The sequence below is a fragment of the Tauraco erythrolophus genome, chromosome 15, assembly GCF_009769465.1.
Source record: "Tauraco erythrolophus isolate bTauEry1 chromosome 15, bTauEry1.pri, whole genome shotgun sequence".
In the NCBI taxonomy this organism is placed as follows: domain Eukaryota; kingdom Metazoa; phylum Chordata; class Aves; order Musophagiformes; family Musophagidae; genus Tauraco; species Tauraco erythrolophus.
The window spans coordinates 12,215,779-12,230,456 of NC_141479.1; the positions used below are offsets into that span (position 1 = coordinate 12,215,779).

Consider the following 14,678-nt stretch of genomic DNA (forward strand, 5'->3'; position numbering starts at 1 on the left):
CCATGGATTAAAACACAGAGGGGTAACAGGCTGCCTCAAAGACAGGTTCCCACAGATTAAAACCAGCAAATGCTGCCATGGCTTGCATTGCACTACAATACCACCTTGGATAGAGTTGTCCTTTTGAAGTCAGTTACCTTTAATAAAGGCTCCAAACTGGTGTTCTGGAGAAAGCAAAGGCAACGTTTGTTCAAAAAAGAAAAATACACTGTGACTTCACGTGGGTCCGTGCGCAAGGGCGAGGGCAGAGGTCTGGTGTGCAGATCTTTAACATAGTCAGTTTGGGCCCTGCAACATAAGACTTCCAAGTACTGCTGCAGTAGATCTAACTGCTGAAGTGCTTCACAGGGCTAGGAAAACCAAAAAAAGCAAGCCAGTTCTTTCTACAACACAAACCCGTGAAAGCATACAAGTTGACTCTGTCTGAAGTGGGTTATATTGCTTAGATGCTTCCCTTGGTGGAGTGAACAAGTTTTTAAATAGCTTGGTCCCTGTCGTGGGTGGCAGAGGGCTGCCATGCGAGGACGCTGGGGTTACCACGCACATCAGGTTGAGTACATGATCAGGTTCACTCGGCAGCACGGTGGGCCCGTGTGCTGTAGCAGTGGGAGTGGTACCTTGGCCGAGATTGTTACAGAACAGTACGGGCTGCTCCCCCTTGATGGCATTTACCAGTAGAGAAAAACACAGGAACCGTTTTCCCAGGCTGCTGCCCTGGGCTCCGGAGAGCTGCCAGCGGCAGGGAGCGAGCACGGCAGCTCCTCCTGTGGATCCTGCGTTGCAGATGTGCCAAAGGTGGATCTGGCATCCGCTCTCACCCAACGCTGAGAAAAGTCTGTGCGTGTCCTGCTCTGCTGGGAAACCGTCTATCAACACGCTCACCCGTGTGAAAAGATGGCCCCTATCGTATTGCCAAGATCAGTGTATCCTCGGGTAATGTGCTGTGTGACAGTCTCAGAAATTAAAGTTGCCTCTGGGTTCCTTAAATTCATGCATCTAAATTGCACCAACTTTTCTTTAGAAGGAGAAGGAGAAAATACTTATTTGGGCAATACAAATTAACCTCTTTCCTGGGCCAAAACGTTTCCTCATTGTCCACGTCTTGGCTCCGCATCCCGTCCCTGCCATGCTTTGCTAAAAGCAGCGCTCCCTTCCAGAGAGGGAAAATCACAGCTGCGATTTTCATGAAGGTCTGGTGGAAGCGTCACTCAGACTCCTAATACATTTTCATCTGCTAAGGAAGAGCTGAGAACTGTTTTCAGCCCCTTTCTCTTAAGACTGTTTGTATTACTAATGAATAATGGGTGCTTTTTATTACGACTTAAACCCAATGTTGCTTCCTGTAAGCAGTAAGAGATGGCATCAATATCACTGCAGTCCAGTGTTTTACTATATAACATACTAAGCTGCTCTGCAGAGTGCTTATTTGTTTGATTAATTTTTGTTTTCTACAGAGGTTTGCTGAGAGCGAGACTTTAATCACAGTGTAGTCATTTAAGAATAAGTTATAGAATTATAGCTAAATAATATTCATTCAATGAGGACTCGAAAGACTGAATCCATCATTTAGATCTGGTGCTCCTGAATGTTGTTATCACTAAAATCTGCTAAACACTAATCTGATTTTTTTCCCCACATTGCAGGTGCTCGAAAGATTATTTCAGAAGGGATTTAACGTGGCAGCTTCATGCGGTGGTGGGGTGGATTCCTCTCAGTTCAGTGAATACGTGCTGTGTCGCGAAGACAGACGACCACAACCTACCCCAACAATCAGAATAAAACAGGAGCCCCTGGACTAGACCCTACCTGTACTCCTTTGTAACCGTAGAAGTGTTCAATAGTCCCTTATGTGAAACACTAAGGATTTGCGAAACAGTATTAGCAAACGGATCTTGACTTTATGTTGCCAATTAGTGGTATTCTGAAACTACCTGTCACATAGCCAGCCATGAAATGCATTTGAAAAACCAGTTGTCCGTTTTTCACGATGAAATTCCTGAGCATGCTCAGCGTACCAGCCCTGCTGGGAACATACTTTGGGCTGAACAGCCGTGGTGGTGAAAAAGGCAAAGCTTCATAAACCCCGACCCTAGACTGGACTTCTGTGGAAAGACCAATTAAAGCAATTTGAATAGATGAGCAGGCGAAACGGTTGCGACAGCCTTTCCAGCGATACCCCGGTGCTGTGACGCGTGGAAGTGGGCACCTCCGAGAGGAAGACAGTACACTAGAAACTGCACTGAGTATCTGCCCTGACTGCCGCATCTCCTTCATATCAGACGTGCTTTACACCTCCATACGTTATGTTACACTTCCGTGATTGTACTCACTCATGCTAGCAAATGGCTTATTTTTATACAACATTTCCGACTGAAATATCTCTCTGTGGACAGAATCCAGAATCAGAAAAGGACCGATTTATAGTCAACTGGTGCTCAGTATTAAAAAAACCCACACAAATGAAACAAAAAAGCGACAAAAAAATTGTCAAGGCCGATTGTGGCAATATTTGCAAAAGTAGGGATCTGGAAGCACAAAACAAATGCCATCCGTCATCACACAGAGGTCACGTACCTAATGTGGAGCTGTAGTTCTCTTAAAGCCAGTCTTGTTTTGACTCAGAAACTGTTAAGTTTTGCATCATCAAAGAAGCGTGGTTCTGCCAAGCAAGCTCTGCCACCCCTTGTTACTCATTTACTAACCATGTTATAAGCCCACATTTAGGAGGAAACATTCAGAATTTTGGACAAGCCTACTCTTTATGGGTCTGGAATTTTTGCAAAAAGATGTTAAAACCCTCTACTGCTGTTGTCCGATGAAGGCAGGCCACCTTTTGTTTAGATTGTTTTCCCTCTATTATTTTAAACTATTATTAAAATACAGATTCTGTAGCTGCCCTCTACCTGTGTAATTTTCTCTTCAATGAAGCCTGCTGTCTGCAGGAGGTTACTGCTCCTTCCATGAATCAATATTGACTGTGACTTGCAGGGCTTCCTAACTCAGGAGACAGCACCACGTTTGCAGGTGCAAGGTTATAAATAGCATTCTGCTAAATCCTGTTTGTTGCTGTTTAGCATGATTGGGTCCTCAATAACTAATTCATGTGTTAATCACAATTTAGTTTGTCCCACATTAATTTACAGAATACTGTTGTAGATGCTGAATTTTAATTAAACTCTTTTTAGATGCATAAATATGGCCACGTAGAAGAAGGAACAGAGTATTAAATGGTCAACAGTTCTTTAATGCCAAATGATTACCATCAGGCAAAATAAAAAAAAAATTCACTTTTAAGACTAGTATTTTCAGAAGAGATGAGCTGTACTGAATAGTCAAGGTACAGTCTAGGCAGGGGTCTAATTTTTGGAAAAGGGCTGGCTACCCGTCCGTGGAAAATCAGAGCTCTGCAGGTTTTCTTGCCTTGGTTACTCAGCTCAGAAATCTCTTCTAGAAATCTTGGCCAATACGTATTGGCCTGCTAACTTAGCAGAACAGTCGAGCAAATCTGTCTACTTTAAAAGAGTTGTAAAGTTATTTTATTTTGTGGTTTTATACTTGTATGACATTGGAAAATTGCTAGGCGTTGCCATATTTGAATATATGGCACAACATTCACCTTTGTATGTAAGATATCTGTAGAATTGTATATTATACATTTAATATTGTAAAGAACTTAACGTATAATTGTCATGTATTTGTGTATGCACATTTCTTATACAGTACTTCATGCCATAAACATTTCTGTAAAGTAAAGGATCAAAAATAAGCAAGTAGGGTGGAACACTCACTGTATCTCCCATGTTGTTTGAAACAGGTGAGAACTTTGGACTGCATCTCCTCCGGCCTTTTGCTCCATTCAGCTTGATGTAGCCACGTCTTACAAAAAGGAGAAAAAAAAAAAAGTGTTTTATTTATTACTTTCATACATTGAGTTCACTTTTAAGTTGGAAGTATCCTTAAATAATCCATTCAGCTTTGTGTTTTTATCCTATATACACTTTGTCCCGCCCTCTGGAACAGGAGTTGGCACTCGCAGCGGCCGAGCGCGTCTGTCGGCGCAGCCTCTCCGCTCGTTACCTCTCAGCCGGGGCGGAAGGCGAACGTGGCGCGTTCGCGCGGAAATGCCGGGCTGGTGCTGGCACTGGCGCTCGGGCCAGGCCTGCGCGGGGTCGGTGGGGCTGTCCGCAGCGGGACCGGACGCTGAGCACCCGCCGAGCGCGTCCTGCTCCCACCGGCAGCACAGGCAGGCAGCTCTCGCCAGCCTGGAAGCGGGATGATGCTTTTTCAGATGTACGTAGACGCCACTGGAAGTATTTGTGGTCGGTTGGTTTGGGTTTTTTCAGTTTGGTGCTCACTGTATTTTTTAATAGCTCCAGAAGCAGCTCCAGTACTGAGGGCAGCTCGCTACGGTGGCATCGTAACGGCTTCCAGGCTGCGCCAGCCGAGCTAGATGTGAACTTGAGATGGAAAGTTTGAGCCATGACATCACAACATTGACTGCAAAATAGCACTAAGGCAAGGAAGACATGTGGAAACAATCACTCTGTTAGAAGAAATATGCCTTCAAAAAAAAAAAAAACGTTAAGCTAGGACATGTTCTTTTAGTTAGTAACTTCAGGTCACTTATTTAAAGTTTATTACAGTTTCATTTGTATCTTTTTTACTTATTTCCCTGTATTTTTAGGCAGCAATATCAGCAAAAACTGATTTGAATTTTTACTTCTGGCCTTAAACCATAGCAACGTAAGTTAATAAAGAACATTGCTCAGCATCACTAAACCACGTTTTGAAATACTACAGAAGCTCCAGTAAAGCTGTGGTGCGCAGCCAGCAGATGTTTTTATCATGAAGGCCAAAAAGCAAACGTAGCCTGTTTTTTCGCCTAATTCCATTGAACAAAGTTGCGGGAGTCTGTGTTGCTGAGCACTGGAACTGCGGCTCAATGAGCACGAGCCCTCACTAGCACTTTCTGTACAACCCTGTTACACCACTGTGCTCCCACGTGTCGGAAGGAAAGGGAACGAGAGAATGTTATGTTGTGCTTATTGGGCTAATGGCTTTTGAGAAAGCAACTGCTGAGTGCATTCATTCACTGTATTAATAGCATCGAGGTTTGTTGACAATTTTATTAGATGTTTGACAAAGGATAAGAGTCAGCACAACAAAACATTGAAGTATTTGGTTTTAATATTTCTTTGTGGGTATTCTGTTAATATTTTAATGCAAAATGTTTCTGAACAGTGCTTAAGCACTACAAGACAATGTGAAATTCATGTTTGATAAATTAATACTGTACGTCACTTGATGTGTTACTTTAGTAAACTTTTATTTCTTTACAAAATAAGTACAAATAAGGGAGTATGTTTTCACACAAATTGGGGGTATTTACGAGTATGTACAGAAATCATCAAAATAACGTAATTCTAATAAACACAAGGCCTTTATAAACAATATGTACAAATTATCAATACATTTAAAACATAATTTTACACTTCCTGGCCTTAAATACCTTATGAATAATCTTTTGGCTAAATAGCAGCAGTATAAATTTTCTTCTGCTTTTCATAAACCTTAAAAAATAATTAAAACTTTTGTTTTTAAAACTATTGGACAAATAGTTCTATTTGTGCTTTTGCTATGGTTTCCCCATCAAAAAAAAAATATTGCCTCAAAAAAGTGGCAAGCATAACATAGTAAAAATTGAAAAGATAAATAAGCAAATGTCTCCCTTCCATGGTTACTGATAATACTGTTACATTTGAAGTACAACAGCTTGTGCCCACCTGCCTGCTTAGTATTCCCGTCCGATACCCATTTAAAAGGCTCACACTGACTTCGCTTGGCTTTGGTGTGGGCCCCCTAAATTCCAATTCAGCAAAGCATTTAAAAAGCATTCATCCCACCTGTAAGTACTTAAAACTACTCATTATGCTTAAAGTCATGCGCTTCTTCATGAGCCTCTCTGGACTGGAGTCCTCGGGTCCAATCGTCCACGGCAAAGGCGTCACCAGTCCCTGTGGGACTCGCCCCCGCGCTCGTGATCCCCTAAGAGTGGAACCGGCTCCCAAAAACTTCCTTTATGGTGACTTTAAAAATCCATATAGGATACTCTAAAATCTTTACTGAACAATACTCTCTCTTAAAACCACCATTAAACCATACTCTTTGCAATAAATAAATTAAGATATTTTTTAGAAAATAAAACCCAACTTTTGATTCGTGTTACTAACCAGCTGCTACAAACGTGCAAAAGGTTGAAGAGATTTAGAAAACAACTGAAAGTTAGTCAAAATAACTCAGCTGGGACCTGAACGCACAGATTTCATACACTTAGGATTTGGTTCAGCAAATGGCTCAGGAAATGAGCTGTGCAGTAAAAGCAAAATCCTAAATATATAAAATTCGTGAGAGCATGCAGTGGCTATTCTCTTAGCTGTGCAAAAAATTGCAATTAGAACTAATGTAAAATAACAACAGGTGTCATCACCGTGGCTAGTCAGCGGAAATGGTGCTAGGGAAACTAAAAAGAAACCAAAACCAGCACCGTAAGTGAACAGGCAGGTTAACACCACGGTTCGGTCCCAATCCTGTGAGCCTGTGCCACTCCTCCTGCCGTAAGATGGTTTAGGAGTCGTCGCAGCAGCCTTTCCGTTTGCGTAACTTCAACGCCATCTACTTCAGCCTCACCTAAACGGCCAAATGGAGCAAGACTGATGTTGGATTTCACATTTTAAAACCTTTTGCACATTTCTTTTTTGTGTTTTTTGTAATTTTTTTTTTTTTACATGAAGGGAATTTATTGCATGTGTCTGACAACTTTACAAAACAAAATTACTGGAACATTGACTTCTGAAAAAAATAGAAGGCACATTAAAATGACAGCTTTTCAATGCAAGTTGAGCTTCTGTATGGAGAAATCAGTACAATTCTTGGCTTTATTTAAGCAGAGCACGATAGAGCAGGAGAGAATGGCTCGTTTCTCTTTCCTGTTCCATGTAGAAGATGAAGTCCCTGAGGTTTACACGAGTTATTTTCTGTCGTGCATACTGCCTGGATGAAGGAGTCCCCAAGCCAGCCTGACTTCCACCAGACATACCGAGGCCCTGCAAAGAAAATACAGCAAAGTCAGAAGTCCTGCAACAGTAAAGACTTTCCTCATACTCTCAGGTTTGCAACTACTAACTGCTGGATTGTTTTAAACATCTTACGTGGATTATTATGAGCCTAATTCTGAAAGTATTACATGAGATTTTTTTTTTCCCTTTTTTCCCCCCTATTCTGAGTGTCACCAAGTTAACCCGAGTAAAGAAACTCAAGCAAAAACACACGTGAGGCTAGACCTTGTTCATTTACAACTAGGACAAATATGTCTGACTGATTATGCTACAGTCATGCTTGCCATAGCCATATATGACCCATCGAATTTCAGGAGCCTTTTAAGGACAAAACTATTTCCAGCAGATAATAAAGCTATCTTTAGCATATCAAATGTGTGCACCATCCTATTCCACATCCTGGGTCTAGGACTGGAAAAAGGTGAGTGGTGTATCAGGGTGTTGCTACTGCAATAACCTCCACAGCTGCAAGTCCCATGGGGACCCCGATTCTCTGCTCTGGGTCTACTGAAGAGAAAGGCTCAGTGTGGGGAGACACTGAACAACCTTGCTTGAGTACACGACCAACGTTCAGCTGAGAGATGGAAAAATTAAATAGAAAAATCACAAAGACACTGTGCCATGGTAAGGACAAACATTAGTATACTATTTTCTAAAGTTATGTTAAATATTTTTTTTTAAATTGGTTCAAAGCTACTGAATTACTGAATGCTTCATCATGGCTTTCTATAGAGAGAGAAAATTCACAAACTGGGCCTAAGAACACTGTGATCTGAAACTGAAAGGACGTAATTACAGACTCTGCAGCCGTCTTGAGTTTTAAAACTGAAACCTGATAACATGCACCCAATTCAGCCCTGTTTTCATCCTTAGAAGACCATTGGTTTTATTAATTCCACTTGATTTCTGACAAATAAATTGTTAACTTAGAAAAATAGGTTTTAATCTCTAAGAAGATTTAAATTAGTTTTCAAACCTCTAAGACATCTGGCAAAGTTTTCAATACTTTTAAAATCCCAAATTTACTTACTACCTTTCATTCCCCAGGAAATACTTATTCTAGGATGTTGATTCTGTAGCCATTAAAAATACAGTTAAGCATAATTTCACTACTGAAAGATTGCAGGGGAAATGTATATGGTATATTGCAAGAAAGACGTAGCACTGTTTTCCGCGTTGCGTTTCTCTCTGTGTACCAGCAGTCAGACTCCTTGCAGAACTACGCCATTCGAGTTATTTCTCCTATATCTGATCATTAAATTACAGTAGTGGGGCAAATCCTATTCTCTTGTAACCACAAACACAAAAGGCTTAATGTAGCGAAATGAATGTGGCTAATCTTGCAGGCAAGACGGGGAGAAGCCTACAACCTTCAAGCACCATGAACATTTGATCAGAGGGATTCTGTTCTCCAGTATGGAGTAGTTTTTGTTAATAGATTAATTGATTTAACACCTAATCTCACTGCTCACAGGAAAAGCATGTGCTGCAGCTGCAAGGGTTGCACATCCATGCTGAAGCCAGACACATCCCCAGTGCACAATCATTTATTTAGTGGTGCTCTGAATTCAGCCTTTACGCCAAAACATTTTGCATTCCTAAAAGAAATAGCATAATTTAAACTCGTAGTCTTTATCTTCCACGGGTCTGGAACAATATCCTACCTTAAGCTGCCTCTTGCCAGCACTCTGACCATGCGTCCACTTTGCCAGGGCTGTTGCCACTATTTCCAACTCTCCAAGGAACCACCGTGTATATTTTTAATCAAGCTGACTCAAAAATACTTTCTTTTCTTCTCTGTTCCCCACATGGTGCATCTCTCCCCCCGCCCCAAGTAATGCTTATTTCAGATTCATCCTGACTACAGTTCCTGAACAGTGACAAACACACTTATAAGAAATGCAGCCAACTTAAACTCATTAAAAAAATACTGCCCATAGCATACTGGACTAGAACCATCCTGCACACACTTACCAAACACTAATAGAAAAGCTACTTAATTTTTCAAATTTTTCTTCATAGAAAACCATTTCTTTCATCAGTTGAGGTACATTTACAGCAAATAACTGCTTTCTATTTGGACAGTGTAGCTGGAATTAAGACACGGTAAGTCCTACACATTGCATTCATCTCTTGAGATATGGAACTTCTACAGAGGAACAGCAGCACATACTTAACGCAACATCACAACATGACATTAACTTGTGCATATTCATAACTGCACTGGTGAGCCCATCAGTTACCTGGAAAAGACAACTGCAAGAATGATTTTTGAAAGTACAGAAGCACATCTGTAAACTGACAGAACAGTCATTTATATACGTCAATATGATCTCTCATTCAAATTAAAGACCAGTTTGTCTGGTACTCTGCAAATGCTATATAAAAAATGCAGACTACAAAATGCCACAATTCTTTAATTATATACATGAATGCAAGCATAGTTAAAATTAATTACTAAGAATAGTGGAATTGAAGTACTGCAGATATTTCTCAAGAAAAATCACATTTTTTATCAGCATGACAGACTTTTCATTAACCCAAACAAGCCCTTTGTTGTCTGTATCTATGGCAACTAGTAAGAGTTACAAAGATAAAAGCTCTAATAAACAAATAAATTGTTGTAAATTGTTTACATCCTTTATTTCCTGGGCTGCCACACCCAAGCTATTACCAAATCACACCCATTCAAATACACATCAGTACTAGTTTTTGTATCAGTGAAATTCTATTTAAGGGCAATTTAAGATCTTCCAGACCAGAAAAAAAACATTTAATTTATAGATGAACTCTTTCTGCCTCCTCATTTTGAGGTTGCTTACATACATGAGTTACAGCAACTTATCCCCTTTCATCTTGTACTCTCCTTTTCCCCACTGCCTCTTCTCCCTTGCTACTTCAATCCCACCTTCTTGTGAACGCCAAGACGACTGGTGACTGCCTTGAACTTGGCAGCTGCAAATCCCACAGGACAGCAAGGAAGACAGCAGAGAGCAAACAAATTATTTTGTGCTCCACCTGTTCCTCGCGGGACTACAGAGAGGTGGGCTACAAGGGAGATTTCTTGAGACCCCCCACGCGACTCCCGCTCCCAGCCGGGACTGAAGAGAAAATCAATTCACAGAGACTCAAATGCAGGAATTTGGAAAAATGCCATGGTGCCATGCTCTCTGTTAACCTGCAATCCAAGACCCACTGAAACAGTCAAAGTCCATCTACTTTAATGGGCTTTAATGCACTTCAGATACCCAGAGCTGATGTACATATAGCTTACAGTATTTAAATAACAGTGTTAGACTGTCAAGCTTAATTCAACTGTTGGAAGCTACCTAGCTTGAAATTATGGCTTAAGAAGAAGAAGAATCAGAGTAATTATGGTTCAGCATGGACACTTTGAGGCAATTCTGAATTTATGTCAGATGTGAGACAAGATTTGGGCCACCCATCTCATCCTATTTGCTATTTTCATGACTGTCCTCTATAAGAAAATGCATGCTGTTGGAAAAACAGAATAAAAATGGTTCAAAGTAAAATGCTGACCAAAGACTTGGTAGACCACTAGGTAAATATACAACAATCTGCCAAAGAAACACATGCTCTCACAGCGATAGGGTAAAAATTTAAACAAACAGTCCTGCGCACAGAGAAGCTAATGAAGCCTCATTTCTTACAGATGGGTCACATTTCTCTGATACTGCTTACCACAATAAACCCAGCTCCTGTACAGAGCGTTCATCACCTCTCACCTCCCCCAGAAATATTCTCAGGCCACTGTACTACCCTCCACCTATCACAAACTGGCCCCCACCTCCTAAACCTTCACCTTTTTCAAAACAGTCTCAGAACTACTCCACGGTTGGCTCTTCTCTCATCCTACTTACCAACTAGGCAACCATTGTCCACAGAGTGGATGACCCACCCGGCTGCATGAGCTCATCAGACACCCAGTAGACATGTGGCCTCCAAGCCAAACTTACCCCAAAGCTTGCTGAACTCATACCGCAGCTCTTCCTCGCTGGAGAGACCAGCATGCCTCTCTCTCCTGTACCCAAGCCAACAGTTCATGTGGAACTTGTAGGGACTTAAAATCTCGAGTTCCTTCCTACCTCCGCCCCACTTCTGCTGGCCCCAACCTCCCAACCCAAGCTGGATCAGTATTCTCCAAAAGGTTGATAGGCTACTGGGAAAGAGGAGAGACAGACACACCTCGTCTGAAATTTTCATGGACAAACTCCCCTACTGCTCAGAAAGTAAAAACGTCTTTGTGCATTAAATTACAATAATTACAGCAGCAGGTGTATGAAAATTAAACCAAGAAACTCTCAAAAGTGTGCTGTTCCTTGCTCGAGATAGAAGTGCTTTCACATAAGAAAGCACATGTAATATAAATCTACACTTACTTTTACAATCATTATTTCTACTGTAGAACAATTAAATCAGTTTTTTCTCAAATTCATATACCTTCAGCTTTGAATTATAGAACTGGAAATCCAGTATGATATTCTTGTCAGGAAACACAAAGATATGGGCAAATAGAATATTGCATTTAATATTTTATCCACCCTTCCTTCACCAGAAACCAACGCAGTCCTGACATCTCTCCTTTGAACATAGTCTTGAACTGCGGCTATTGCTTCTCTGTGACCCAGAGAGACAAGGCAATAATGATAAAAGATCTGCTGGTTTTCTTCCCAGGCCACGTGGCACATCCTTGTGGCAGACTGACACTTCAAGCCAAGTCTGAAAGTGGGAATTGTACAGTAACAATTCAAAGCCAAGCTATCTATGGAGTAAAAAAATATCAGGCATTTTGTCTCTCCAACCTCCATGCACTGAAGAGGAGTGGGAAGGTAGGATATGTATTAGTCTGCTCTTATGAATAAGAGGTCTTGGATCGTAAGAAATATTCCGGAGATATTCTGCGGCAACAACGTTTACTTGCATAAAGTGCCATTAGATCTTTGGCTGAGAGGCACTTTGTACATGAAAAACAGGTATAATATTATGTATGATTAGCTGTCCCACGTAATTTAGGGTTTAATTCAGCACCTACTGGGGCTAATAGTAATAATTTCACAAATTTAGACGAGAGCCAAAACATCCTTAAATCAGTATTCCCCTGAAGTACAGAAAAGTAAGTAATAACTGTTTGTCAGCACCTCAAAGATTAACAATACTATAAGAAATATAATTATATCTACAAAAAGATTGTGCATCTTCATATGCACAATATGGTGGCTTTACAAGTGTCTTTAGAAAGATTCATCACCAAAAGCCATCATTTAGGCCTTCAGATCAGCAACATTTACAGGGAGGATTAGATACCTTTATTTCTTCGGAAGCTAGTTATTTCATTTGCAAACATTTTTATCCTGTACTATTTTAGTGCAACTGTTCCTACAGACTCCGTTTTGGCACGAGTTCGCTTGCTACACCCTCTTGGATGCAAATGCATCTCATTTCCCCTGGGCACATAAACACACACCTCGCCCTGCAGACAAACATCAGAAAAACTGATTTGCACAAGTATTTACAAGTACTTCAAATACCAACACAATTGCAACATTTCAAAGACAGCATGCAGTAATTTTTATATTAAGAAATAATAAGAGGAAGGTAAATCATACTAAGACACAGATACAGTGAAAATTTTTTCTTTAGATATGATCACCTTAGTTTATAATTACGTGATGTTATTTCAACCTAAAGAAATGGGCTGCCATTACAAGAAGAATGCTTTATATGTACCTGCTCTTTGCCTTCATTATGTTACGCTAAGTCACATACGCAAGTACTATTATAATTGAAAAGCTGTTTTGGAAAACACAAAAATCACACCAAAAACGTCCAGCTGAGAGAACTCGGAATCTGTTACCAACCTGACCACCTACTCCTTCCTCTAAGAGACCGCTCCCCCACAAACTGAGTAAGAGCAGGGGCAAAAAGGCTATGCAGCATTTCAGTGAGAAACAACCTGGGAAGCAGAGAAGGGAAGTGTGCCCCAGTAGAAACAAATAATGCAGATGAAACATAAGGCACAAAGCTATGGACTATGACATTTACCTGCTCAAGGGAGATGGGTGTTCAACTGCCGGGCCTCAACAGGTCATTCTCAGGAAGAAATCAGACTGCAACTAACTTTAACTTAACCAATTATCCATGCAGATCTCTGAATAATCACTGACTGCATTGACGTGAGAAAGAAAAACTCACTTTTTCCTGCAAAGAGACACAGCTCTTCATTCTGCAAAGACTTTAAACCTTTCAAAGACGTTTCCGCATCCCTCACTCCTCACTTGGTATGTGATGAAAACAGATGCCTTGTATCCTCTGACTTCTTGTAACACACTCACGATTTGCTCGGTGGTGCAGGCTCCAGGTCTTCCCATTTACTTTGTTCATGGACCTGCTCTTCACTGCAGCTATAGGTCTTGCCAACATCTTTATCCACAAACATCTCATACCTACCACAATTCACTGCCTTACTTGGACTTAAAAGCAATGACAATTTTACCTGATTAAGAACTCTAAGTTTGGGCTGCATTCTTGCAGTAGTAATTATAAGTGGAATATTTTATTTATCCTGTTTCCATCATACACCTATATTTTCATTTTGTTTGGAATGTTTCTCCTCCCATGCTTTCCAAATGTTTAATCAAGTGCTGCTCCCTTTGAAATACTAATCCTGCCAAATTTTTTTTCTGTTATTTTTCAAGCATTGTGGTGCTTTTCCCTTCTCATCTTTCAATATGAGCATGGGGCTTTTTTTTTTGGTTGTTGGCTGGGGTTTTTTTTGAAGGATTTGCCCATTTTACTCCAGCCCAGTCATGCTGTATGTCCCTACATTCCCTCTCAAGAGTCAAGAAACATGAAACCAACTTTGGGAGAAGCCCTACAGCCCAACTTGCAAGATTCATGTTTTCCTTGAATCATATTTGATTCTCATCGGAATTTTCTCTGGTGGTAATCCTTGATATTAGTTTAAAACTCTTAATTTTACATAGTGGGTGGCCCTTTCTTTTCTAACCTGTATGACTATGACTATCAATTAATCAGAAACTTAAAATAATTAAAATAGTCACAACGATCATCAATTTCTAGACACATATAACTGTAAAATTTAATAGTTTAATTAAAATATACATCATTGCCATCCAGTAAAGGCTGCTTTTTTGGTCTACCTCTTACTTCAGACATGCTGAGCAGAACAACTGTAGAGGACAAGGGAAGCATGGGGACTGGATTCATTCATAGCAGGTTTTGATGAAGAAAAAAACAGCACTAAGCACATCGTCACACTTTATGTGCTAGCTATATCTCACCTATTTAAGGTGAGACACGGATATCACACAGCTGTTTCATATAGTGTCAGTCCTCCTGTGGGAACAGCAGGAGACAGAAAAGTAACTAAATCTTAACGCTCATGAAAAAAATAAAATATTACAAATGCAAAATCTAAACGCAAAATCACTTTCTCAACTCTGGAGAGCATGAATTGCCTTAATTCATCTCAACTGACTTTCAGTTCTTAAGCCTAATTATGATGTATAACTCCAGACTTTA

The 14,678-nt window shown here is 40.5% G+C and overlaps 2 protein-coding genes across 3 annotated transcripts in view; one reads left to right on the plus strand and one right to left on the minus strand.

Annotated features, from left to right (window-relative positions):
- Positions 1-1,799, plus strand: part of KCTD15 (potassium channel tetramerization domain containing 15) — a 38,376-nt gene extending 36,577 nt beyond the window's left edge. For both annotated transcript variants that reach the window (XM_009981653.2, XM_086621283.1), the window contains exon 5: positions 1,644-1,799. In XM_009981653.2, coding sequence (XP_009979955.1) covers positions 1,644-1,799 — 156 coding nt within the window. The remainder of the gene's footprint in view (positions 1-1,643) is intronic.
- Positions 1,800-6,934: 5,135 nt separating this feature from the next.
- Positions 6,935-14,678, minus strand: part of LOC147527758 (transcription initiation factor TFIID subunit 4-like) — a 148,482-nt gene continuing 140,738 nt past the window's right edge. Inside the window, exon 15 of the mRNA XM_086620763.1 lies at positions 6,935-7,103. Coding sequence (XP_086476889.1) covers positions 6,936-7,103 — 168 coding nt within the window. The 3' untranslated portion in view covers position 6,935. The remainder of the gene's footprint in view (positions 7,104-14,678) is intronic.